Genomic DNA, 24,987 nt, shown 5'->3' on the forward strand with positions numbered 1-24,987 from the left:
CTTCTTCCTGAATAACTGCCTACAGGGACAACTCAGCTGTAAAACTTCAGTGCCAGGGCCTGCAGAGTGTGTCAGAGCTCTGCACAGGCAAACACACCTCCACAGTGGTGCATTTCCAACGGGCAAGTGCCCTGAGCCCATCTATCCACAGGGCACTCCTGGGAGCCGCTGGGAGCTCTTGCTAGGTGCGATATTGGACAAACAGGGACGCACTCCTCTCCACCGCCACCCCCTCAGCATTAGATGTTCTGAATTCACTCATCCTGGATACCTCCCCACAGATGCCTCAATAACGTGGCTTCAGTGCCAGGGCCCTTCAGAGTGCTTCAATGTGCCTTGCTGGCAAACGCACTGCGGGTGCCCCTTTAGCAGCCCCTGGGAGTGCGTGCTTATCCACCACAGGTATAGCAGCAAAAGCTGAGTCTGCCCCACCCAACAACTACAGAACTCTAGACATCAGTCACACCTTTCCAGAACAGAGGCCCCCAGAGCCCCATTATGCCAACAGATGGTCCCTGGGTACCTCTGTGGGCTTGTAATCCCAGTTCTGCCACCCAAATGCCACCTCAGATTTCTTACCTGTAAAAATCTCAAAGGGTCACTGTGGGGATTAACTGCTAAGTATATCCTATCTAATAAAGAAGGAATATGCTAATTGACTGCCACGCCCTCAGCCCCCCAGCTGCCCAGGGCCAACCTGAGGTACAGGCAAGCCTCAGATGGCAGCTGCCCAGGCGCCCAAAGCCGCCCAAGGCTCAGGTAACCAGGGCTGGCTAAGGCCTGTACTGCTGGCAGTGGCAGCAGCAGAGGTGTGATGTGGGTGTCACCTTCCCCTAATCTCCCAGTTGTCTCCCACCCGAGGGCTCCCGGACTGTGAGAGGGGCAGGCTGGGCTGAGGGACCCTGCCCTCCAGTGCATGGGCATCTAGTTAATAAAATAAAATAAAATAAAATATCTTAAAGCTAATCCATACAAAGCTTGGTGCCTGTCCAACATCCCCCAAAGTTACTCAAGCACTAATATAGTATTGCCTCACCAGCACCTCACCAGCCATGGGCCAGGCAGAGCCCTTCCCTGAGGGAGCACTGAGGAAGAGGCTCTAGGAAGGGTTGGGTGGGGCCTCATGCTTATCAAGCACATCATCATGGAGCTCTTGCCAAAAGCTGGTTTTAAACAAGATGATGTATAGCAAGGCAGTTTGTTGCCTGGAAGCTAATTACTAAAGATCCAAATGAGGCAAATGACAATCAGAAAATGGGGTTATAGCCAAAACCTAGCGGGTTTGGATCAGTGGAAAGAGCGTTGGCCTGCAGACTGAAGGGTCCCAGATTCAATTCCCGTCAAGGGCACATTCGGGGGTTGTGGCCTCCATCCCCAGTTGGGGGTATGCACGAGGCAGCTGATCCATGATTCTCTCTCATCATTGATGTTTCTAGCTCTCTCCCCTCCCTTCCTCTCTGAAATCAATAAACATATATTTAAAATTAAAAATAAGACATGGGATTATAAAAGAAAAAGAGTGTGATTACCCATTCCAAGCCAGGACACAGAAGACAGACAGCTGGAGGTCTTGAGACAGAAGAAGAGGAAAGAGGGTGAGAAGCGCCTCTACCTATACTCCCAGCTGGAACAGGGAGAGAGTGTCAGAAGAGAGTTCTGGAAGACAATAACTTGCTGGCCAGACCTCTTTCTATGGGGGCAAGCAGGGCTCTGAATAGGAGCTAGTGACACTGGGGCACTGTTACAGACCAGCCCCCAAGTCTGCAAGAATAAGCTGATAGCAGCCGAGATAGGGCCATACCAACACTTTTGGGAATAGGAAACCTGAATACCGGCAGCCAGCTGAAGGTTGTACTCAGATTTCCTCGATTTCAAACAGCTATTCAGTGCTGTTGAAGGGGTGCCACACTCTCCACCCATTAGCATGCCAATCCTCAGTAGCAGGGAGGGCTCCCAGGTGAGGGCAGTCAACTCCTAAGGGTCAAAGGGATAAACTGCCAGGGCAGGATTCCTATGTGCCCAGACTCAGAAATCCACACTATTCATGATGGACTGCATGATTCTGTCCCTGAAAAATTCTTATGTTGAAATCCCACCCCACAAAGTGATGGTATTAGGAGGTGGGGCCTTTGGGAGGGGATTAGGTGTTGAGGGTAGATTAGAACCCTTATAGGTAAGGCGACCAGACGTCCTGTTTTTGGCGAGACAGTCCCGATTTCTAACAATTTGTCCCGTGTCCCATGGCATTTTTAAAAAGTCCCGATTTTTTAAAAGAATGCACGACAACCTAGGGAACAGCGGGAGAAAGGGAAGGGAATATACAGTTTTCGGCGGCCATGTGGCTATTTTTTTCCAAAAATCGGGACTTTTTTTCAAATATATTTTTTTATTAAATTATTATTTTTGTACATATACCAATGCCCCCCCCCTCCCGTACATACCCTCCCTCCCTAGAGTTTTGTGTCCATTGGTTGTACTTGTATGCATGTATACAAGTCCTTCGGTTGATCTTATCTCCCCCTGATCTCCCCAACCTCCCCGCTGTAATTTGACAGTCTGCTTGTTGCTTTACTGTCTCTATATCTATCTTTTGGTTCTTCAGTTTATAATGTTCTTTATCATCCATAAATAAGTGAGATCATGTGGTGTCTCTCTTTCATTGACTGGCTTGTCTTTTTAAAAACGCCGCAGGACACGGGACAAATTTAGAAATCGGGACTGTCCCGCCAAAAGCGGGACGTCTGGTCACCTTACTTATAGAAGACACCAGAGAGCTGGCCTCTTTCTGCTCTCAGATGTGTGAGGACACAGCAAGAAGGCGGCTATCTAGAAGCCAGGAAATAGGTCTTCACCATACACAGGATCTGCTGGCACCCTGATTCTGGAATTCCAGCCTCCAAAATTGTGAGAAGTAAATATTTATTGTTTACTAGAGGCCTAGTGCATGAATTTGTGCACCAGTGGGGTCCTTCAGCGGGGCCTGGGCCTTCTCAAAGTCTGGGACCCCTTGGGGGATGTCAGATAGCTCGTTTCAGCCCAATCCCTGCAGGCCCAATCCAGACAGGAAGGAACCCAATCCCCGAAAGCCTGATCCAGATAGGAGGGAGCCCGATCCTGTGCGTGGAGCATCTGTCTCCTGGTGGACAGTGAGCTTCATAGTGACTGGTCAACCAGTTGTTCAGTCGCTTGGGCATATATATATATATATATATATATATATATATATATGCTGATATGTTATATCAGCCAGAGCTGAAACAACCTCTTCCATGGTGTCCTGATTCTATCTTTTCCATACTGGATGAAACACAATGAACTACCCTTGCTCTGTTGGATGTTTAGAGGATCGCCTCTGTGAATACAGCTTTCATCTTGTGTTTTATGTATTTGAGAGAGTATTCCAGTGGTGACAGGAAGTCAGAGACACAGGAAGACTGACAAGGGTTAATGATCCACCAGATGTGGGTAGCAAGAGGAACTGACTAAGGTATGCACATTAAATCCCTGGCAACTGTGAGCATGACCTTTTTGTGAAAAGGGGGTATTTGCAGATGTGATTAGGTTAAGGATCTTGGGATGAGGAGAAATCCTGGATTATCTTGGGTGGGCCGTAAATGTCATCACAAGTTAAGTATCCTTAGAAGAAAGGAGGAGAGGACACAGACACAGGGCAGAAGGCCATGTGAAAACACAGAGGCAGAGACTGGTGTGCTGTGGCTACATGCACAGAACAGCCAGCAGGATCTGAAAGTAGCAAGGAAAGATGATCCCCTGAAGCCCTTTTAAGGGAGCACAACCCTAACAGATTTCAGACTTCTGGCCTCCAAAACCATGAGGGAATAAATTTGTGTTAAGGTGCCAAGTGTGTGGTAATTTGTACAGCTGCCTCAGGAAACTCAGGTACTGCTCATCTCCATGCCCACCCTGTTCCTCTTGCAGTCTTTCCCATCTCAGTAGCCGACACCACTCATCACTCCCCAGGCCAGACACCTGAGGCAGTGAGCTTATCAACATCATGTACCGAGTTCTGAGGATGTACCCTGCATGGTGCTGAGTCCTTTACATGCATTCTTCTCACTTAATTTTAATCCTTACACAGCCCTCTACACGAGGTACTGTTATCTCCCATTTCATAGAAGAGGAATCTGAGGCTTATGAAGAGGTGAGGTAAATGGCTCAGGGCTCTACATCAGTGTTTCCCAAACTTCTCTCATGATGAGAGTCACCTGGTGGAGTTGTTAAAATACAGATTCCTGAATCCCAACTAAGAAGTGCTAAACTAGAATTTTGGGGAACATATAGGTAAAATTGTATACTTAACTTAGTGCTCTGTCTTAGGTATGAAACTCAGCATATAGAGTTTTAAATTTTGCTGCTGTTATGAATCGTAATGTAAATATCTGTGTTTTCCGATGGTCTTAGGCTCTACAGCAGCGGTTCTCAACCATCTGAGACCATTGGAAAACACAGATATTTACATTATGATTCATAACAGTAGCACACTTACAGTTATGAAGTAGCAACGAAAATAATTTTATGGTGGGCGGTCACCACAAAATGAGGAATTGTATTAAAGGGTAGCGGCATTAGAAAGGTTGAGAACCACTGGCATAGGAGGAGACTGCACAAAGTTGAAAAGAGGATCCCAGGGTGAGTTCGAGGAGCATTGCCATTTGCAGGTCGGGAAGAGGAAGAGGAACCAGTGAAGAAGACCAACCCAGGCAGGCTGGAGACAGAAATCCAGGGTGTGAATGTCATAAAAGTTAAGAGAATGGAGCAGTTACACCCTGAGGTCAGTAACAATGACAGCTAAATTGAACCGAATGCTTTCTCACAGGGATGGATAATATCCTAGGCTCTTTACAGTTGTCTTACATCCACTCCAAGAAGCAGGTTTACTGTCACTGCCTCTTTAGAGACTAGGCGATCATGGTGCAGAAAGATGAAGTCATATAGCAAATAACCAGTTTCCTTCTATGCTCTCTCGGAGCATATTTCATGTTCCTCCATACCTCCAAGGATAACCACGTGGCAGTTGCTGCAACTACTTGTTCAGCGTGTCTCTCCCGATACCTAGCAAATGCCTAGCCCATAGAAGGCACTCCAGTGCTTAAGGAAAATGGAGTATCTGATGGCTCATTTGCTCCTTGAAGTAGAAGGTAATGGCTTCTCTCCAGAGTGAGATGGGGGGAGATAGGAGGGTGGTTTTTTGGAGGTTGTAGTCAACAAAATAATCACGGAGGAAAGAAGAGGTTCAAGTTGCCCAAAGAAACAAAGACCTCCCTAAGCACTGCTGAGGAGAACATGAGGGGTCATTACCGTGCTCTCAGACATCTTCCTTCTTGCCACTCTTGTGAATGGCATGCTCTGGCATATGGTTGAGTAGGTACATGTGTTCTCTAGAATGCCCTGCTTGTCTCCTCCCGTTAACCATCCAAAGTCAGCTCAAATGGTGCCTCCTTCATGATGCCTTGCCCAGCTTCACAATCAGGCCTGGCCATTCCCTCTCCTGGTTCCCCCAGCATAATGAATTGATACCGGTAAACAGCGCCTCGCCTGGTCTGTTGTGGTATTTCCTCCTAGTAAGTGCTTATTACATGTTTGTTGCCAAAATGACATGAGATGGTAAGGGCTATCACCACCTTCCTGATACCTGAAATTATTTGTGGAAGGGGCCAAGCCCTCTGACTGCCAAATACCTATCTGTAGTAACACATTGCCGGAAAGTCAACCATGGGAAGTAGAAATGACTCAGGTCAGAGCCTTTTCTATTTGGATAATGGGTACTGGAGGCTTGATGTCATAGCTATTGAAGGATCCTGTCCCCTTCAGCTATTGGGAATTAAATGGAGTGGTCTGCAGATGATACTGCTCCATGTGATATATGGAAACTTTTATATACTGAGTGGCCAGTTTATTATCATTTCTGAACACATAATAATCTGGCCACTCAGTGTGTGTGTGTGTGTGTGTGTGTGTGTGTGTATGTGTGTGTTTATATTAGAGGCCTGGTGCATGAATTCGTGCATGGGTGGGGTCCGGCCAGCCTGGCCAGGGTGAGGGGACATGGGTGGTTGGCTGGCCTGCCTGCTGGTCAAACTCCTGGTTGAGGGGACAATTTGTATATTAGCCTTTTATTATATAGGATATACACTGAGTGGCCAGATTATTATGGGTTCAGAGATCATAATCTGGCCACTCAGTGTATTTCCCTAGTTTCCCATATTTGACTCCATTCTAATAGGCCTTCAGACCAGACATGAATTAGTCAAGCAATTACCATATTTCCAAGATTAAAGGGACTTCCAAGGGCCTTACAATCATTTCATTAAGATACTTATTTCTTTTGGTGGTAATTCTCTTTCTGGGTCTTTGCTTAATTAACTCAGCAGACAGGATTGTGGGAGAACAATAAGAGAGACAAGATCCCAACTCACATGAGACATCCACAGGGAGGGAAAGCTATGGGCTATTTGGAAAGATTACACCTTCAGGTGGGGAGGAAGTCAATGGCTATTTGAACTGCATAACAATTTACAGACAGTACATGAGACAAGACCTACTGGTTCTGCAATGTCATCAAGAATGTACCTTGTTGGTATCGGCGACACTGATTTGTCGGGCATCAAAGATGATAAGTTTGTGAGATTGTGCATTAGCATCCATTATTGTCTGCAAGTATTTTTCATCTTCTTTGCAGCGTTTATCACTGGGACCCACAAGTGGCTGGCTGCACCGAGTGATTGTTGCCTGACTTTCTGGATGAATCCACGACAACACCTAGCGTGTGTAAGTAACAAATATGAGTACAGTTCCTAAAACAGTATGTTATCTAAATACCACGTAGTAAAAACAAGTTCTCTTCTCAAGCACAGCTTCTTCTGTATATTTTCCTCAAAGTGGAGAGGTCAGGCAAATCACAGCAACAATAGTGGCTATGAGATGCAATGTTTGGGTCAGGATAAGAGAAGTCTGACTAGATGAGCTATAAAAAATCCCCTTCCCCATCTAAACTTCTATGATTCTAAGAAAAGCAGAAACTAAGTGAAAAGGTTACTAACATCAAGCCCCATTCCTATTTGATTGACCAGTTTTATTTTATCTCCTAATTGAAAAACAGCTTTGAATCTCAACAATGATATATGTGGCAAGATAAGGACAAAGTGAATATACAGTCTCTCATAAAATCTAAAGCTATATCCCCAAACCTCTTGTTTTCCTCCTGTGGCCAAGAGAATCAGGATTGTATCAGACTGCAAAGTCTAGGCTCAAAAATGTTCACTCCCTCCTGGGTTGTGGTGACAGTATCATGGGGGTATGCATATGTCTAAACTCATCACATTTTATACATTAAACATGTGCCATGTGTTTGTATATCAATTAATCCTCAATAAAGCTATTTAAAAAACTCATCCCCTGCTGACTCCTGTTTCTTTTCATAATGGTGTCCCTCCCATGCAGCTGCAGCCTTACACTCAGCATCCAAGAAAGAGTGTATTTCTCTGAAATGAAATGATGAAACCAGAGACACAAACCATTAAAGCAGTAGCATGCTAACTCTTTCTTACTATCTTTTGTTATATGTTCTACATTTTGTGAGCTAAACTGAAATTACCCTTGTACTTAGTAATGTGAAGTCATATGAGGCAGTCAGCAAACATAATTAGGTAGTTCCTGAGAATCAAAGATGTGTTCAGGTTTTTAGACTTATTTTTCTACTTTGCATTTGGTTCACTAGATTTTTTTCTATTCTCTTCCCATATTAGATCTAATACAATATGTTTATACCTAAATGACAATGTTTATTACTTACAGGGACTCTGCCTTTTGCTCGAAAGGCTGCTACTTTTGCAAGGTCATCATCTTTTACATTAGTTGGCACAACAATGATGGCAGGGTAAGTGTCACAGAGCTCATAATTACTGTTTACTTTGGCTATTTTCCAACTCTCATTTGGCAAGCCCTGTAGGGTGTTAAAGAAGAAAGAAGAAGGGGAAAGCATACTTTTACACTTTTGAAAAGTACTAAGCATGAACCATATCCATTTCTTATTTTGTGCTAAAATCTGTTCATAATTTGTTCAGTGCTAATTAAAAGTTTAAATATATATTTATCTAATATGACCCACTGCTTACCCATTTAAAATGTAATGAAGCATAAGAATTTCCAAGCATGCTAAAAAAATGAAAATTATATACTAGAATCCCAGTCCTATACATTTCTTGTAGTGTTTTTATAAAGAATGAGCATAGTGTTGTCTTAAAAAATACTTGTGAAAGTCCTTTGGAGACAGAAATTTCTTACCAATGTCTAAAGTAAGTAATACATATCACCATACCAAATACAAAGTGGAGACAAAGATTAAATATCATGAAATAATCTTCTTGGAACATCTTGAAACTGACAATGCACTAGTTACTGGTAGAGAAATACCATAACAGAGTGATATAGTCATGTCATACATTTAAAATATAATTTAAACCATTGGTTTTAATCCTTACTCATCAATTCATTATGAGAATCTATAATAATGAAAGTATAAAATGCTAATTAGATCAGACAGCTGAACGATTTTCCGGACATCATTCTGGATGTCCTTCCAGATGAAACCGTGGCAGCGGGGGCTGAGGCAGAGGCGGTTAGGGGTGATCAGGCAGGCAGGTGAGTGGTTAGGGGTGATCAGGAAGGCAGGCAAGAGGTTAGGAATGATCAGGTGGGCATGCAAGTGGTTAGGGGCGATCAGGCAGGCAGGCAAGTGGTTAGGAATGATCAGGCAGGCAGAGTGGTTAGAAGTGATCAGGCAGGTAGGCAGGCGATCAGTTAGGGGCAACAAGGCAGGTAAAGCAGTTAGGGGCAATCAGGCAAACAGGCAGGAGTGGTTAGGAGTAGTCAGGCAGACAGGTGAATGGTTAGGGGTGATCAGGCAGGCAGGCAGGTGAGCAGTTAGGAGCCAGTAGTCCCGGATTGTGAGAAGGATGTCCGACTGCCTGTTTAGGCCTGATCCCACAGTGAAGTCAGACATCCCCCAAGGGGTCCCGGATTGTGAAAGAGTGCAGGCTAGGATGAGAGGATCCTCCCCACCCTATGCATGAATTTTGTGCACCTATTTCATGTACTAGGCCTCTAGTATCTAATAAAAACCATCTGGTCAATTTTCTTTTTAAACCCCAGTTCTTGTACTCCACTTGTCTCTGGAAAAGGGATGTGGCATAGTCAAAGGTATGCCACAGGGGGAACAGGACATCACAAAGATGAAGAACCTACAAGCTAGGTAAATTATGTCTATATACAGTTTGTTTCAAAAGGTTTCTTTTCCACAGCATTTCTAACCTTTTAGAAGAGAAAAAGATGTTTAACCTATTTTTAGTTTTGATAAGCAACATACTTTACCTGTCTTTTATATTCAGCCACTGGATCATAAACTTTCCATCCATTAACTGGAAATTTTTCTTTATAGTTAAATGCAAAGAGTGTCTGGATATTAAAAAAAACACACACACAAAATACATGTCAGCATTTCTTTGCTATGTCATATATCCATTATTAAAGCTTTTCATTCAGTTATAAGCTGAATGTATTAAGATTCCTCTTTTAATTTGCAAATGTTGAAGCTCCAAATATACAGCTTTCTTATCATGTCACAGAACTACTGAATTTTAAATATTCCAATATTAGTTTCAACAGAGAGAAAACAGATAAAGGCAACCTCTGAAAAAGGGAATAATTAAGCATGAAATTTTGGACCCCCACAGAGGTGTGCAAAAAGGTTTATTTTAGTGTACTTACCTGCCCATTGGAAAGAGGAAATGCATGTTTACTGAGGTTTTCAAATATTCCTAGTTTACTCTGTTCTTCTTGTTTATAAGCAAGTCGCAAGTTTCTCATATCCTGTTAAACAATTAGCAAAGCTCATTTATTCAATGTGTATTGAGTACCGATTAGTCAGAACCATGCTATGAGATAAATAAAATATTTCTGTTCATTTCTCATGTTATACTTTATCTTGATCCAACTAACAAAAGGCAATTAACAAAAACACCTCCAACAAGATTTTTTTCCTTTTTTAAAAATATGTTTTTATTAACTTCAGAGAGAGGAAGGGAGAGAAAGAGATAGAAACATCAATGATGAGAAAGAACCATCCATTGGCTGCCTCCTGCATGCCTCCTACTGAGGATCGAGCCCAAAACCTGGGCATATGCCCTGAGTGGGAATCAAACTGTGATCGCCTGGTTCATGGGGCAACACTCAACCACTGAGCCACACAGGTCAGGCCCAGTGTAAAAATTAAGTGAGAAAACTGGAACAGAGGACATGTGATGGTGAAAAAAAATTCTTCAGATGGAATCAAGAACAAAGTTAGTACATCAAGACCTGTGCATTTACTTCCTAAAGATATGAGACACACAATCAATAGTAAGCTTTAAACTATTGAAAGAATCAATTATAGATCTTGCACCCTCCATAAAATAGAAATTTGACAGAGGTTCCTTCCCAGGACTCAGAGCAAGGACTCTGTCATAGAGAGACTATTGCCCTCAGTGACTTCCTTACAAAAATGATAGTGCTCTTTCTTAAGATCAGTTTCTTAAAATGCCCCACCGTGCAAAGTGCTGCCCAAAAGCTCAAGTGAAGGTGGGGAGGAACAATTCCTGTGAGGTGGCCCAGCTGAGGCAATTTCTTCCCAGGACTGGTTTGAGCAGCGCCCCCACCCTTAATCTTCTAAAACCACTGCTGGTAAACACAAAAATATCACTATTTTTTAACATTATTTGAAATTCAAAAATAATTATGGCCACAAACAAATATGAGGTAAATTTGGAAATGAGGAAGTTATTGTTGTGATATGGAAATAACCTAAATGTCTGTCAATAGAGGCTGACTACAATGTAATGGAATACTAGAGAGCTGTTAAAAACAAGACACAGCTCGCTATGTATTGATGTCGAGGAGCTCTGAGATATGTTGTTAAGGGGGAATGGGAAGGGCAGAATGTTTTCAAAGATTATACATACATCTTACGTGCAGAGGGTATCTGTGGAAACTGCTAAGAGTGGGTGCCTGCAATGCTGGGTGAAGAGAGACTTACTGTCTGGCAAGCCTGGCTCAGTGGTTGAGTATCAACCTATGAACCAGGAGGTCACTGTTCGAATCCCAGTCAGGGCACATGCCTGGGTTGCAGGCTCCATTCCCAGTAGAGGGCGTGCAGGAAGCAGCCAATAGATGATTCTCATCATTAATGTTTCTCTCTCTCTCTCTCTCTCTCTCTCTCTCTCTCTCTCTCTCCCTCTCTCCCTCTCTCCCTCTCTCCCTCTCTCCCTCTCTCCCTCTCTCCCTCTCTCCCTCCCTCTCCCTCTCCCTCTCCCTTCTTCTCTCTCTAAAAATCAATAAAAACATATATATTTTTAAAAGTTATATGAGGATTTTCGACTGTGCAGGCAGTTGGTGCCCTTAAGTCCCACATTGCTTGGTGTTCACTGTACTATTGCCCCTTTAAGAAGTCTTTGACCATCCATTGTTCTGAAGATAAGTCTTAAAACAACAAACTGGGAAAATATGGATCTCTGCTTTCCGCTTGATTTCTCTGAAATGTAACAAATAATATCAGCATGTAGATAACAGGTCCATGCTAATTAGAATACTTTAATAGAAAAGAAGAGGTTTACTTCAATGGCTTACATAAAGGTATGAATTGGTTGATACAAGATTTAAAGAGGTTTCTGTCCTAAAACATTTGAGTTACTAACAGTACAAACTACTGTGACTGTCCAAAGAACAGAAAAATTGTGTCAGAAAAAGTTCCCAGCTGACTGCCTCTTGCAGTCATACTAGTGTTGGTACCATACCTTGCACACTATCTCTATACCACAAGAATTGTCCCCATGGCTCTGTGCTCCAATCTTCTCAACTCTGCTGATCACTCCCAGGGGAACGTCCAGGATAAAATGTGGGTCCTGAGTTTACAAATTAAAATGGATGCCTATTAGTGTCAGCCAACAGAGTTTTCATATTTTAAGTCTTCCCTGGCTTAAAACTTATTTGTTTACTGCACATTTCCTCTTTGTCCCAGTTAAAAACTGAAGTCAGATTTATAACATGTTTTCTAAAGATGTTGAGATGACAAACTTCCCCTCCGGGTATAAGTGCTACTACTTTAACGCCTTTTTCTCAAGATACAAAATCTGGTTGTCAATGCGCACATCTTAAAACTCACCTGGTTCTCTCAGAGTGATGGGATATCAGGGCACTTCTTCCTTTCTTCTTTATTGTTTACTCGCTTCTGAAGTGTTTTTTTTTTTTTAAATAAAACACACTTTTAAAAACTCACCCTCTCTACATTTTTGAAGTACATCTTAAAGTCCGTCACAGTCAGCGTTCCACTCACAGCTCCCATAAATGGGCAGATATACATGACATCTTTCACTGAAAGGAAAAACTCAAAGTAGCAACTACTGCCATAGACTTGTGCTTCAATAATTTATGAATTTTTTATTACTTTAAATGAACATGGATAGTCTTCTAATAAAATTCCTTTCTGTTGAACAAAATTCTATTTTGGTACATAATGAGGTTTTAAGTGAAGAGCTTCATAATAAGCTACATTTTGTCATTTTTTTCCAGGTGGTTAACTTCTTTCTCTAAGTGATAAATTAATCACATCAAAACATATTAATTAAACTCTGAAGACAGTGGGCTGCCAGTTAATAAATTACTGCTAATGAAAACTAAAGCTAAAAACTAGCCACTAATGCCACTTCCTAAAAGCAACTGCTTTACAGATGACAAAAACCAAACCAGATCAATGGACTGGAAAAAATAACTCTTTGCTTCAAATTCCTTATAGCTTTCATATAGACTTTTATTTTCATATTTAAAATATCAACATCAGCATGTTTAACATGGTATCAACAGCGTATTGATTCCTATGTGTGTTAAGAACCTCATGCCTATCACAAAGATACCACACTACACGATTTTCCCAAAGCATCATTCCATTGGAATGACAGGAATGTACATAGCTACAGATGAGTCCAACTGGATCAATTAAAGGTACAAAAGTTGTCATCCAGACAAACACTTCCATTAAAGTTTTCTATAACTTATTATGTACCGAGTGGCTTCTATTGTTGGGGTTCTAGTTCCTGCCCGCAAGCAGCCAGTGGCATCTGAGCAACACTACACATAAAATGACCATTATACAATACTATGGCCTGATAAATGCTATCACAATCATGTGGACACTATGTGATGAGAGCTCAGAAAAGGATAAACTTAAGTTGGCAAGGAAGCGGGGGGTGGGTGGGGAGAGAAGAGGGAAGGAGAAAAGAAAGAGCAGTCAGTTGCTGGATCAAAGAGTACATGAGGCTGATAGGACATGAGGTAAGAGAAGACTTGTTTGTAAATGTTCACAGCAGCTTTATTGGTAATAGCCAACCATGTAGAAACAACCCAAATGTCCATCAATAGATAAAGGGATAAGCAAACTGTGGTGCATCCATCCAATGGAATACTATTTAGCAATAAAAAGGAATAACTGTTAGCTCCTATCACAGTATGAATAAATGATGCTGAGTAGAAGCTAAATAAGAAGGAGAATATACTTAATAATTATATTTCCAAAAAACTTTAGAAAATATAATGTAGACCATAGTGCTTGGGAATGGGGAGAAGCCATGGGAGCGAGGATTTATATAAGGAAGCCTACGGAAACTGCTGAGAGATGAAGGATATGTTCATTATCTTGAATGTGACGATGGTTTCCCAGGTGTATAATGTGTCAAAACTCTTCATGTTCACTTTAAATCTGTGTAGTCTGCTGTCAGGAAAAGAAGCAGAGGCATGACATAATTAGCTCTGCATTTTAAACAGATCATTCCCAAAGCAGCTTGGAGGCGGGGCTAGAAGAATTCTCAGGGAAATAGCAGCCAGAGAGGCCAGAGGACTATCATGAGTGAATGAAGTACCAGAAGCCAAAGAGAGAAAGAATGCCAAAACCAAGGACAGGATTGGCAGCGTGCAGAACCACAGAAGAGGATATTTAGTGGGGTGGCTGTTTGCAGGTCGTGGTAGGAGAGTCCATTTACTCAGAACTTGTTGATACAAGATGACCATACTCCGAGACTGAGCACACAACACATCTTTGGAAGGGAGCCATGAGGGAAGAAGGCAATACTCAGCCTAGCAAAGCAGACTGTCCTATCCAAATCCAGCTCTTATGAGGTGAAAAGGTCACACCCAGCTGTCCTCTCATCCACCCCTGGCACAGTGGACTATCTGCTGAAATGCCTGCTAGTCCACAGTGGGGGGGGGGGGGGGGGATGTGATAGCCTTAGGCCATTGCCCTTACAATCCAGAATGGCAACATATGCCTTTTTCTTGCACTAAAATTGTATTTTCTTTAATGATTAGTCTCATTTCTTTTTTTTCTTTTTTCTTTTTTATTGATTTTACACAGAGAGGAATTGAGAGGGACAGAGAATTAGAAACATCGATGAGAGAGAAAATCGACCAGCTGCCTCTTGCACACCCCCTACTGGGGATGTGCCCGCAACCAAGGTACATGCCCTTGACTGGAATTGAACCCGGACCTTTCAGTCCGCAGGCCGACGCTCTATCCACTGAGCCAAACCGGTCCCGACAAAATTGTATTTTCTTGATAAATTTTCCTTATAGTGAAGGATTCCAACAAAGCAATGAACTGACATAGCAAGTCTAATCAGCCTTCAGTTCATCAGGAAAGGGTGGGGTGCTCTTCTGTTAGTAATGCCAACGAATACTGAATCAGAGTTTAAAGTGATTCTCTATAGTCTTCTATAATATCTCGTAAGGTCATAAGGACATTAATGAGATTGAAAAGATCTAGTCCATCTGTCCTCTAAAGAAAGTGGTCTGACTGATCTTGAGCATTTTAAAAAATATATATATTTTATTGATTTTTTACAGAGAGGAAGGGAGAGAGATAGAGAGCCAGAAACGTTGATGAGAGAGAAATATCAACCAGTCGCCTCCTGCACACCCCCCACCGGGGATGTGCCCGCTACCAACGTACATGCCCTTGACCGGAATCGAACCCGGGACCTTTCAGTCCGCAGACCGACGCTCTACCACTGAGCCAAACCGGTTTCAGCGATCTTGAGCATTTACATCACCTGTGCTCCCAAGGAAAGTGCCATGTCACTTTATGGATCCCTATAAGCGAAGTGTACACATTAAACTTACCAATGGCCTTGATGGATTCTCCTGGAAAAAGCGGTGCTTCTTCCATCTGTGCCAGCTTATTCCCATCTCTTAGAGCCTAGGGGGGAAAAAAGCAAACAGGAGTAAATCTCACTTCCCATCTGTATATGTGGGACTAAGAGTGGTGTTCTGTGCTCTCGCTACAAAGCTACAGAGGCGTGCAGAATGTATGCTCCCTCCCCTTACAAGACAGCTTCAAAGCTTAGCATCACAGGACACCATGCTGCATAGTCTAGCAAATTATTACACATATTTAAAGTTCACAGAAAGCATTAACACAGAAATGGCTTGACATAACAGATACATACGGTAATCAATACAGACAGCTATTATAAGGTGCCTCCAAAAATTGGAATAAAGTTTAAAAAAAAGTTATCTTCTGAGCATGAAACGAATTCAAATAAAATCAAAATTAAATGTAGGTGCTTAGCTAGTTGTAGAAATGGCCCAGCTTATGAGATAATGTGGAAAACCCTGAAGTCTAAAGTAGTCAGGGAGGTGTCTCAGGGCAGTGATATTACTAAGGAAAACTCTCGGCTTTTGTACTGCAGCCAGCTACCCATGTGTATGCACACTGAGTGGCCAGATTATTATAATCTCTGGACGCATAATAATCTGGCCACTCAGTGTATATGTGTGTGTGAATGTGTAATAATCTGGCCACTTAGTGTACAAAGTTCAGCAGCTTGTTAGTGTATGTACCATCCAGACCACGAGAAAGTATGCCCTCATATGGCAGATAAGAGTATGTAAATCAAAACTGTGGAACAGACTAATCAGGCTTCGTCAAAGTCAATTCACCCTTGTGCTCACCAAGCAAATTGCTAGTGAGGTACTGTGTTTCCTGGTTACAATACTAAGAAAAGGATTTATTGGATAGATGACTATTACAAGATGCCTGGGTATAAATGTGGGTACATGTCCACAGTTCTCCAGATTGGCACGGAAGTCCAGTAGTCAGTCTCTTGTGAGTTTGGTTGGATAGTGCCAGGGAACTCAGGGAACTTGAGAAAATGGTGCTCTCGAACTATAAAGCTGGGGACCAGAACCCGAACTCTGGGCCTATTCCAAGGTACTGCCACCCCCTGCAATGCTGCCAAGGAAACTGGTAACTTTCTCCTTGACATCTCACGAATAAGAATAAGATGTTCAAAACCCTAGAAACCCCCAAGCTGTGTTTCACAGAGCATTAAATTCCCAAGAGTTGTGAATAGGTTTTTTGGGTTTTTTTTGTATGAAAAGTTTAGGAAATGCAGGATTAAAGAAAACAAACTGTGTGTGTGAAATGTCTTTAGCATGTTAATGTATGTCAAATCCGCAAGAGGGCGCTAGAGTATGCTGCATTTCCCATACCTATTTGGTCCTGAGCTGCTTTCTTCAAAAATATATTAATCTTAGGAGGCCACTAGTGTTCAGAGGAAAACGGACTGGACAATACCAAGCTTTCAGCATAATTTTGTGAAGTAAAACATTAAAACTTGATAACTTTTTAATTCTAGTAAAAATTATTGAAAGTTAAAAGTAACTATGTTTCATAGCTATGAGTATTTCATTATGATTTATTAAAGGGACTCAATTTAAAAACTCTATACATAGTAGTTTCATCAAAATTTTGAAATTAAAGAAAAGGAATAGGTGAAGACATAAAGAGCAAATTCAATGCTAAATGTTGGTCTGGATATGTCCGTTCTATGGGGAGGGCACAAAATAACAAAGTCCATCCTCCTCCTTATCAAGTACATGATTAAAACAATATAGATTACCTCCAAACAACTTAATTTCATTTGAATTTTTAGTCCAGATTGGTTTTTAAGACACTATTTAGCCCAAAATTTTAGGGACTTAAAGAATTACTAAAGAGGACATGAGAAAGTGTTTTTGGATTCATTTTAATATCCACACCTGATTTAGAATATATCTTTTACACACTAATACATAAACCAATACTTATATTTTTAAATGTCTAATTTTATAAACAATAAGAAATCACAAATCCTTAACAGAAGCCTTATTTGAAAGTCACCTTCTTTAATTTATTGCTTGAACTAGAGGATAATTTTATAATATAGTTACAATGTAAGAAAGCCATTTTAATCAATATTCGAGTTTTGTATTACTTCAAATATTAAACTGTTAAAGCTTATATTAACGGCTAAATATTATCTTATATATATTATATAGACTTTAATTCCTTAACTTATATTTTAAAATAAATGAGGATAGGTTATTTTGAAATATACAATATTTACTAAAGCAAGCTGTTCTAATTAACTATATCTAACCATATCTGGAAAGGATGGGGGAAATGTGGCTTACTGGAGCCTTATGTGGAGCCACATCAAACACTTTCAAATCCTCAACCCTGGACTACCTAGCAAAATGTTGTGGATGGGAGACAGCAGTGATTGGGACCATTTTGAGAATATACAAGGCTCTCAAGATAGAGGTTAAAGATCAAACATTTCCCTTTTCTTCTGAAAGCCATGTTGAATTTGGCTTAAAACACCTGTGCATTTATATGAAGCATAACTGTGTTGGTGAGACAAACCTCTCACTAATAATTAAATCTGGGACATGCTCTTTAAGTAATGAGAAAGCAACTGTCAGAATAAAATAAATGATCCTGCTGCTGCAGACTTCCCCATAAAATGTTTATTTTGTACAGGAAGCACATTTCACTTCAGGATAGGAATTCAAGGAGAATAGTTTTTAAAGGCTCATTGTTTGGTGAGTACAGTTTACCAAGCTGATGTTAGGAAATGGGACTCATACTTGGGCTACATTAAGCTTTTGTTGCAACTACTAAGTTGCACAAGACATAATTTGACCCTTGATTTATCCAACCCATGTACAGCATAATCAAAGAACAGATTCTTGGGAACAAAATTTGATTTCATGAACACACCCGTTCCTCTTGGTGCCTTTACTGCCAGTGTTGCCCAGTTGAGGAATTTCCTCTGATGATCTCACCCAAATCCTGTTCCGGAGACCCTGAAGGTCCAGCTGAAGGCCCACCAGCTCCCTGGTACAAGATACCATGCTGGGCACGGACCATGCACATTTGAAGAGAGCAAAGTCTGCACCCTCAAGGAGCATGCTTAGCATATGCATCTGTCCCCTCTAAGTCTCTGTAAAGGCCCATCAGAATCCTGTTATGACTGAGGCTCATGAGCACATCAATAACCCTATGTGGGAAAACCAAGAACTATGGATGAACAAGTTTCTCGTTGACAAGATGTTGGATAAACCAATTTTTGCAAATGATGTCAGCATGGAATCTACCAAACTTGGGCAGGAGGGCACTACTGTAGTGGTAAAAACATCTGCTTATCGTCTAGAAATCTAGTATGAAATGGCTTCTAAATACACACTCTGTAGCTACAAACAGATGAACATGTATAACTTGCCACCTGATCAGCTTCAGCTTCAGAAGGGTAGCCATTGTGTTCTTCCTGAATCTCCTGCACAGCACCAGGTGCATGGACAAGAAAAAGCAAAGAGGAGAAAGAGAAACACGTGCAAACAGACAGGTGAAAGCACAGAACTTCTTTTTTTAAAGAGACAGTAAGCATGTACAAGTCGACACACCTTTCATGGCTTTGTAAATCACAACATTTCACCCCTTGGAGGTAAGGAAATAATGTGTACGCCATCTATAGCATCTTCAGCCTAAATGGAGTATCTATTCTATATTTGTGTTGGGGTAGAAAAATGAAAAGCAAACAAACATCATGGATTTCAAGGAATGTACTGTCTTTTTAAAATCAAGCAATATGCACTATAGCGTACAGTCAAAGAACAAAACAGCAGAGAGGTGATATGCTCAAGGAAAATAAAGAACACCACAGAAACCAAGTAAAGGGCAAATTCCAGCCAAAATACAAAGGCAATTCATAGACATGTATTTTAAACACAGTAAGTATTCATATATTCTCAAGAATTATTATATTGTCCAGCAATCAACTCCACTTGTATTACCAAAACTTCCACAAACATGCTCATGCACGTATCACATGCTAGAAATATACATATAATCTGGTACTTATTGCTTATTACTAAATATTGTGAATTATGAATCAATGCTATATTAAAAATTTCTAATTACAGTATCAACATGCTTCAAAGAAACAGCTGAGAGATCACATATTTTTACTTAAATTTTTTCCAATCCCTTTAAGGTATACTATTCTTAATTTAATGTTTCATAGAATCAGTTTTTGAAACTTTAAAAATTGGACATTTAGTTCAGCAGATGGTATAAAAATCAGAATACTTAAAATGACAAAATTATAATACCTTTTTTTGTATCAAGTCTCTAAGGCTGAAAATATTAAAACTTAGCATAGATATATATTTTTCCTTCATGAAACTGGTTCCAATGACTATATTTCTTTGAAATGCAATCAGTGAAGAAGTAACAGAGATTTAAAAAGAATTTACTATTTCTCATCTTTCATTTTTGTCAATAAAGTAGAATTGTCACTTAATACAATTCTATACTTCATATCAAACGGAATTTAGTACACAATTGGTACTGCTACCCTTCAAAGAAAAGTGATTTTTTTAAATGCAGCCAGTTTTTTTTTTTAACTTTCCATTTTTAAATACAAAGAGAATTGAATCATTCTTTGACAAAAAATTTAAAAACGGAACAATGAATGGCTAGACAACAACAAAAACCACACAGCATTTCAAAGTCCATGCAAGTGTAAAGCACGCACTAATATTTAACAATGTGAATCACTGAAAGACAATGATTCTCACAATGAAAGAAAACATGGTGAAAACAAAATTCAACAAAGATAAACCAACTAGAATCATAAGAATTTGATGTAATCTGCTTACTTTTGTACTATAATACTTATTGGCTTCAACAAAATTAAGAATTTTAAACTGAAGTCCCAAAATTATTCTATCAAAATCCACATTGTTTTCGTTTAATGGAAATAGGTTAGTTTTCAACGTCTAATACCCAGGCTTACATGCATGCACATTACCAATCTTTGTCTTGCTTTATGAATACTCTGAAATAAAGGGAAGGAAAATCATGAAGAAATATAAGCTATAACCCACTAGATGTAATAGTTATATCTGTGTTTGCTAAACTTATCCTTAGGATTAGCACTTCTGCTTTTGGGATTCAGCATGCAGACATGAAAGTGACTTAAAATCTTACTTAGATAGGGCGGACAACTAACAATTTTGTTGTTGTTGCTAAATTCTTTAGCATGAATTACATGCTAAACAAGGTTAAAAGAGGACTCCGCCTTCTAAGCCCCTGCCACAAAGATCCATTTGGTCAGAATTCATGTAACACAACAAAAGTCAGTATTTCACACTGGCAACAATTTTAGCATCCGGCCCTCATACACATTGGTTATTATTACACATAAAACCATTTTAACAAATAAAGCGTTTCCAGTGAACACTGAAAGCTATGACACAGCAGAGCAAATTGATTGGAGTGACTCATAAAAACCAGTGAGAAGGCAAAGAACACTAAATAGACTGTTCAATAAAGCATAGAGACACACAAGTAGGAGGCCCATCTGCCAAACATCCTTACCCTTATATCAGGCCTCCTGAAAACCTGTTAGTTAAAATACAGAACATCATCATCATAAACACATTACTATTGACCTGTACAAAATGTCATTAAGTTCGCCAGCCCATTCCCTAATAAATATCATAATTCTGTACATAAAACCAAGCAGATCGATCCTAACACATTTGCCCTTTAAAAGTTTCATTCAACATCAAATCAATCTTAACACATTTGTCCTATAATTTTCAGGCGAGTCTATGGTTTGAAGAAACTTATTGCCCTTAGGCTAAGACAAACAACATTATTTTAAACACAAACCCCTTCTGTCAAGTGCTATTACAAGCCATTGTGAACAGGCAGTGTTTGTAAAGTTCATTTGTGGGTCTGTTTGGAATACTGAATACATTCACCCCATACAAACAATTATGTAAAAGGGCAGTTCTCATCCCAAACCAGCCCACAGAAATAAAACCAAACCCCAAACCCACAAAAGTTCCCACATTTGACCCAGCGCATAGCTCAGCTACAGTGTTAATGGTATCATGACACTTAGATAACCACAAATCATAACCTGGTTTCTGTAGAAATTATATTTCCAACTTGCACTTGGGACTTCAGAATTTGACTCCTGGATGTGGCTGCCCCACCAAGAGAAAAATGCCTCTCTTAAACCCCAGGCCCCACTGCCTGGATAAGGACAGCTCCAGGGGGGAAGAGGTAGAGGTAGCTGGCTGGTCTGGGAGGGCCAGAGAACGGGAGGGGAGGCCCCGGCTGCTGCCCCTGCAAGGGGAAGCCAAGCTTTATTGATTAAGGACACTAATTTCAGCAATGTTCTTCCTGTACCAGTAGCCTATGAATACTACTTGAACATGCAGCATATGCATTCGGGAAGCCTAGGACAGAGAAAACAATACAGAGAATGAAAAGAAACTTTTGAAAGGTGAATAGTGGTGCCGAAACCGATTTGGCTCAGTGAATAGAGTGGCGGCCTGCAGACTGAAGGATACCAGGTTCGATTCTGGTCAAGGGCATGTACCTAGTTGCAGGTACATCTCCAGTAGTGAGTGTGCGGGAGGCAGCTGATCGATGTTTCTCTCTCATCGATGTTTCTAACTCTCTATCCCTCTCTCTTCCTCTCTGTAAAAAAAATCAGTAAGATATATTTAAAAAGAAGAGAAAAGTGAATAGTGGTAATTGTCTGAGGAAGACCTGAATCATGTATTCCCCATTCCAAAGTCTGATTTCTGATCATCTAACCACTGGATGTTCTATGGAAAACAGATACTTTTAAAAAATCACCAGAGGTTCTTATTAGCTGTATAGATTTTCCTCAGGATAGATAAGCACATGAATATTTCATCTCTGTATCATCATTAAATGAAAATACACTTGAAGTAAAAAAAAGTTTTCTGAATTATGTGATGTTGTAGCACAAAGAGATTTATTTAGGCCCATAAGTTCATAAACTTAGACTATTTAGACTAAGAAGCTTAAACCTGGCTTTTTTTTTTTTAAGGGGAGAGGAGGTTATATATATGTTTATCTTCTTAATTGTGGTAACCATTTCATAAGTGTATACCTATCTAAACTTAATAAATTGTATGTGCTAAATATGAAAAGTTTATCATTTGTTAATGACAATGTAATAGTTAGTATAAATATGCATACTTGTGTTAATAAAAAATCAAAATGGGACATATATGGCAATAAAACTCAAAATAGAAAGTCTCCACTCCCTGAGCTTCATTCCTCAGTGATAACCATGTTTAACTGGACCTATTTTTAATTCTGAGGATCGCCTCCATAACTATAAATATGGTCACACCTCAACTTCTAGATTTCTTTACCTTAAACAGTAGCTAGTTTCATCCCATTTTAAAAGATGAGGAAATAAGCTTTCTCAAACTACTATCTCCGTCTTCCTAATCTCTGATTACTGAAAAATTGATTTTTAGTTCTTTTATTGTCTTCCTTAAGCAAAGTTGCATCATAAAAAAACTCACGGGGAGAGTTTGAAGAGACTCATGGGGTAATAGGAGGATAAATAATGGTGAGGGAAGGAGACTTGACTTAGAGTGGTGAAAACACAATACAGTACACAGATGATGTATTATACGATGGTACACTTTAAACCTATATACTTTTACTAACCAATACCACACCAACATTCAATAAAAAGTTAAAATACTCACGATATGATTTTTAGGTGCCAGACACTCTTCTAAGCACTTTGTATGTATAACTTATTTTATTCTCAGAACAACCTTGTGAGATAAAAACTATTGGCTCCAGTTTTGGTGAGAAAACCAAGTCAAGGTTAAATAATCGGCCAAGTTCAAGGTGGCAGAGCAAGTACTTAAACCCAGGTGGTCTGCTACACTGCCTTAGGATGGCGTCACTATAATTAACACATTTAAACTATAGTCTTCAAGCATACAATCAACCTTTTAGGGTTCATGTAAAAATCAACACCACTATCACTTCCCTCGCTTCCCCTTTCTACCTCCAAACCTCTGCTCTAGCAAGCCATTATTTTCACATTTGTTCTGTAAATACAATATTTCTGACACTTTCTCTATAATGTGATACCAACAACTGAAAATAACAAAGCAGTATTCACAAGTAGTGTAACTGAGCCTTCCTTCCTTATATATAGGACATATACCATTATCAATAAGCCTTTTGTATTGGAAGGAGAGACTAACTCAAAAGCCTGGAAAAGGGTAGGATGATACGTGCTTTTACACTCACATAATTCTTTTCTTTTAAATATATATTTTTTATTGATCTCAGAGAGAAAGGGAGAGGAGGAGATAGATAGATCAATTATGAGAGAGAATCATTGATTGGCTGCCTAATGCACATCCCACACTGGGGATCGAGGCCCCAATCCTGGCATGTGCCCCGACTGGGAATCAAACCATGACCTCCTGGTTCACAGAGCCATACTCAACCACTGAGCCACACCTGGCGGGCCTACACTCATATAATTCTTTACTGACTGTAATGAAATCCTTGGTATTCTTGGTAGAAGACCAAGAAAGTCTCCCGAAAGTCTATAAATTAATACCCAAGTGTTTCTCTCTGGTTTAGTTTACATTTCCTCTGAAATAATCCATTTCAGGTACACAGAGAGATTAATTCTTTTTTTTTTTTTTTTCCCTTGAACTGGATTCTGACTGAAGCTGGAGAAGAGAGCAGTGGTTTTAAGTTAGGAGGCCTGGGTCCTACTTATAGCCTCTTAATGTCTGTACTTGGTCCCAGTCTCTACACATACAAAAGAAGAGGAGTCTCCAGAATGACTGCAAGGACCTGACGAGCTCTAAAACCACAGGAGTTACGTGTCTAATCCTCATGGAAATACTTCAGAAAACATCTTCCCAACCAAATCTTCTGGATGCAAACCAGCATAGTGGTTAGAAGAATGAACTCTGAAGTCAAATCTTGCGTCACTGCCAGACAGACCCCTGATGAGCAACACAAGCCCTGGGAGTTTTAGTCTCTTCTTCTCTAAATCAGTGATGCTGGGCACACTTCCCTTGCAGGTTGTTGGGAGGGTTAAATTGGGTAACACAATTATACGTGGGTGGATAAGTACTCAGGAAGCAGTTGTTAGCATAAGTACTACCGTATTTAGGCAACCTTTTATAGTTGATTAGAGGCCTAGTGCACGAATTCCTGCATGGGTGGGGTCCTTTGGCCTGGCCAGTGATCAGGGTTGATTGAGGCCATCAAGCCAAGTCCCAATCAGGCTGGCTGTCCGGGGGAGGGACCATGGGAGGTTGGCCAGCCAAGGGAGGTTGGCTGTGGGAGCCCATTGACCACCAAGGGGCGGCTCCTGCATTGAGCATCTGCCCCCTGATGGTCAGTACACATCATAGCTACCGGCTGGTTGGCCGGTTATCCAGTCATCCGATCGTATTGGTTGCTTAGGCTTTTATATATATAGATGGGTCTCAACCTACCCAACTTGCACCACAACTATTTTGACCTGCCTCACATCCCCTCTCTCACCTCCTACACATGCCAAGCACTTACAAGAAGGTACAAAAAAGTTAATGATCTTAGTCTATTTAACAAAGCAGACTACCTGGAATTTAAGTGTGGAATTCAGAGTGCTTCTGGATTGAACACATGCTTGGAGGGTGGTTCAATTGCCCCTAACTCCAGAGGGGCAGAAGCTCCTGAACTTGAGACCTTCCCAG

General features: G+C 40.6%; 1 protein-coding gene across 7 annotated transcripts in view; it reads right to left on the bottom strand.

Annotated features, from left to right (window-relative positions):
* MTMR1 (myotubularin related protein 1) overlaps positions 1 to 24,987 on the bottom strand; it is a 62,818-nt gene that overhangs the window by 20,543 nt on the left and 17,288 nt on the right. For 2 of the 7 annotated variants that reach the window (XM_084871202.1, XM_084871201.1), the window contains 7 exons: positions 15,220 to 15,295; positions 12,329 to 12,423; positions 11,847 to 11,954; positions 9,787 to 9,888; positions 9,391 to 9,474; positions 7,814 to 7,963; positions 6,592 to 6,780 (listed from right to left, as the gene is read on the bottom strand). In XM_084871202.1, the coding sequence (XP_084727328.1) occupies positions 6,592 to 6,780; positions 7,814 to 7,963; positions 9,391 to 9,474; positions 9,787 to 9,888; positions 11,847 to 11,954; positions 12,329 to 12,423; positions 15,220 to 15,265 (774 nt within the window). In that variant the 5' untranslated portion in view covers positions 15,266 to 15,295. Of the gene's footprint in view, positions 1 to 6,591; positions 6,781 to 7,813; positions 7,964 to 9,390; positions 9,475 to 9,786; positions 9,889 to 11,846; positions 11,955 to 12,328; positions 12,424 to 15,219; positions 15,296 to 18,647; positions 18,699 to 20,234; positions 20,262 to 20,803; positions 20,828 to 24,987 lie in introns of all 7 variants that reach the window. The other 5 variants (XM_084871196.1, XM_084871198.1, XM_084871197.1 and 2 more) reach the window with 5 other exon arrangements.

The sequence above is a fragment of the Pipistrellus hanaki genome (genome assembly GCF_964339955.1).
Source record: "Pipistrellus hanaki genome assembly, chromosome: X".
NCBI classification, from domain to species: domain Eukaryota; kingdom Metazoa; phylum Chordata; class Mammalia; order Chiroptera; family Vespertilionidae; genus Pipistrellus; species Pipistrellus hanaki.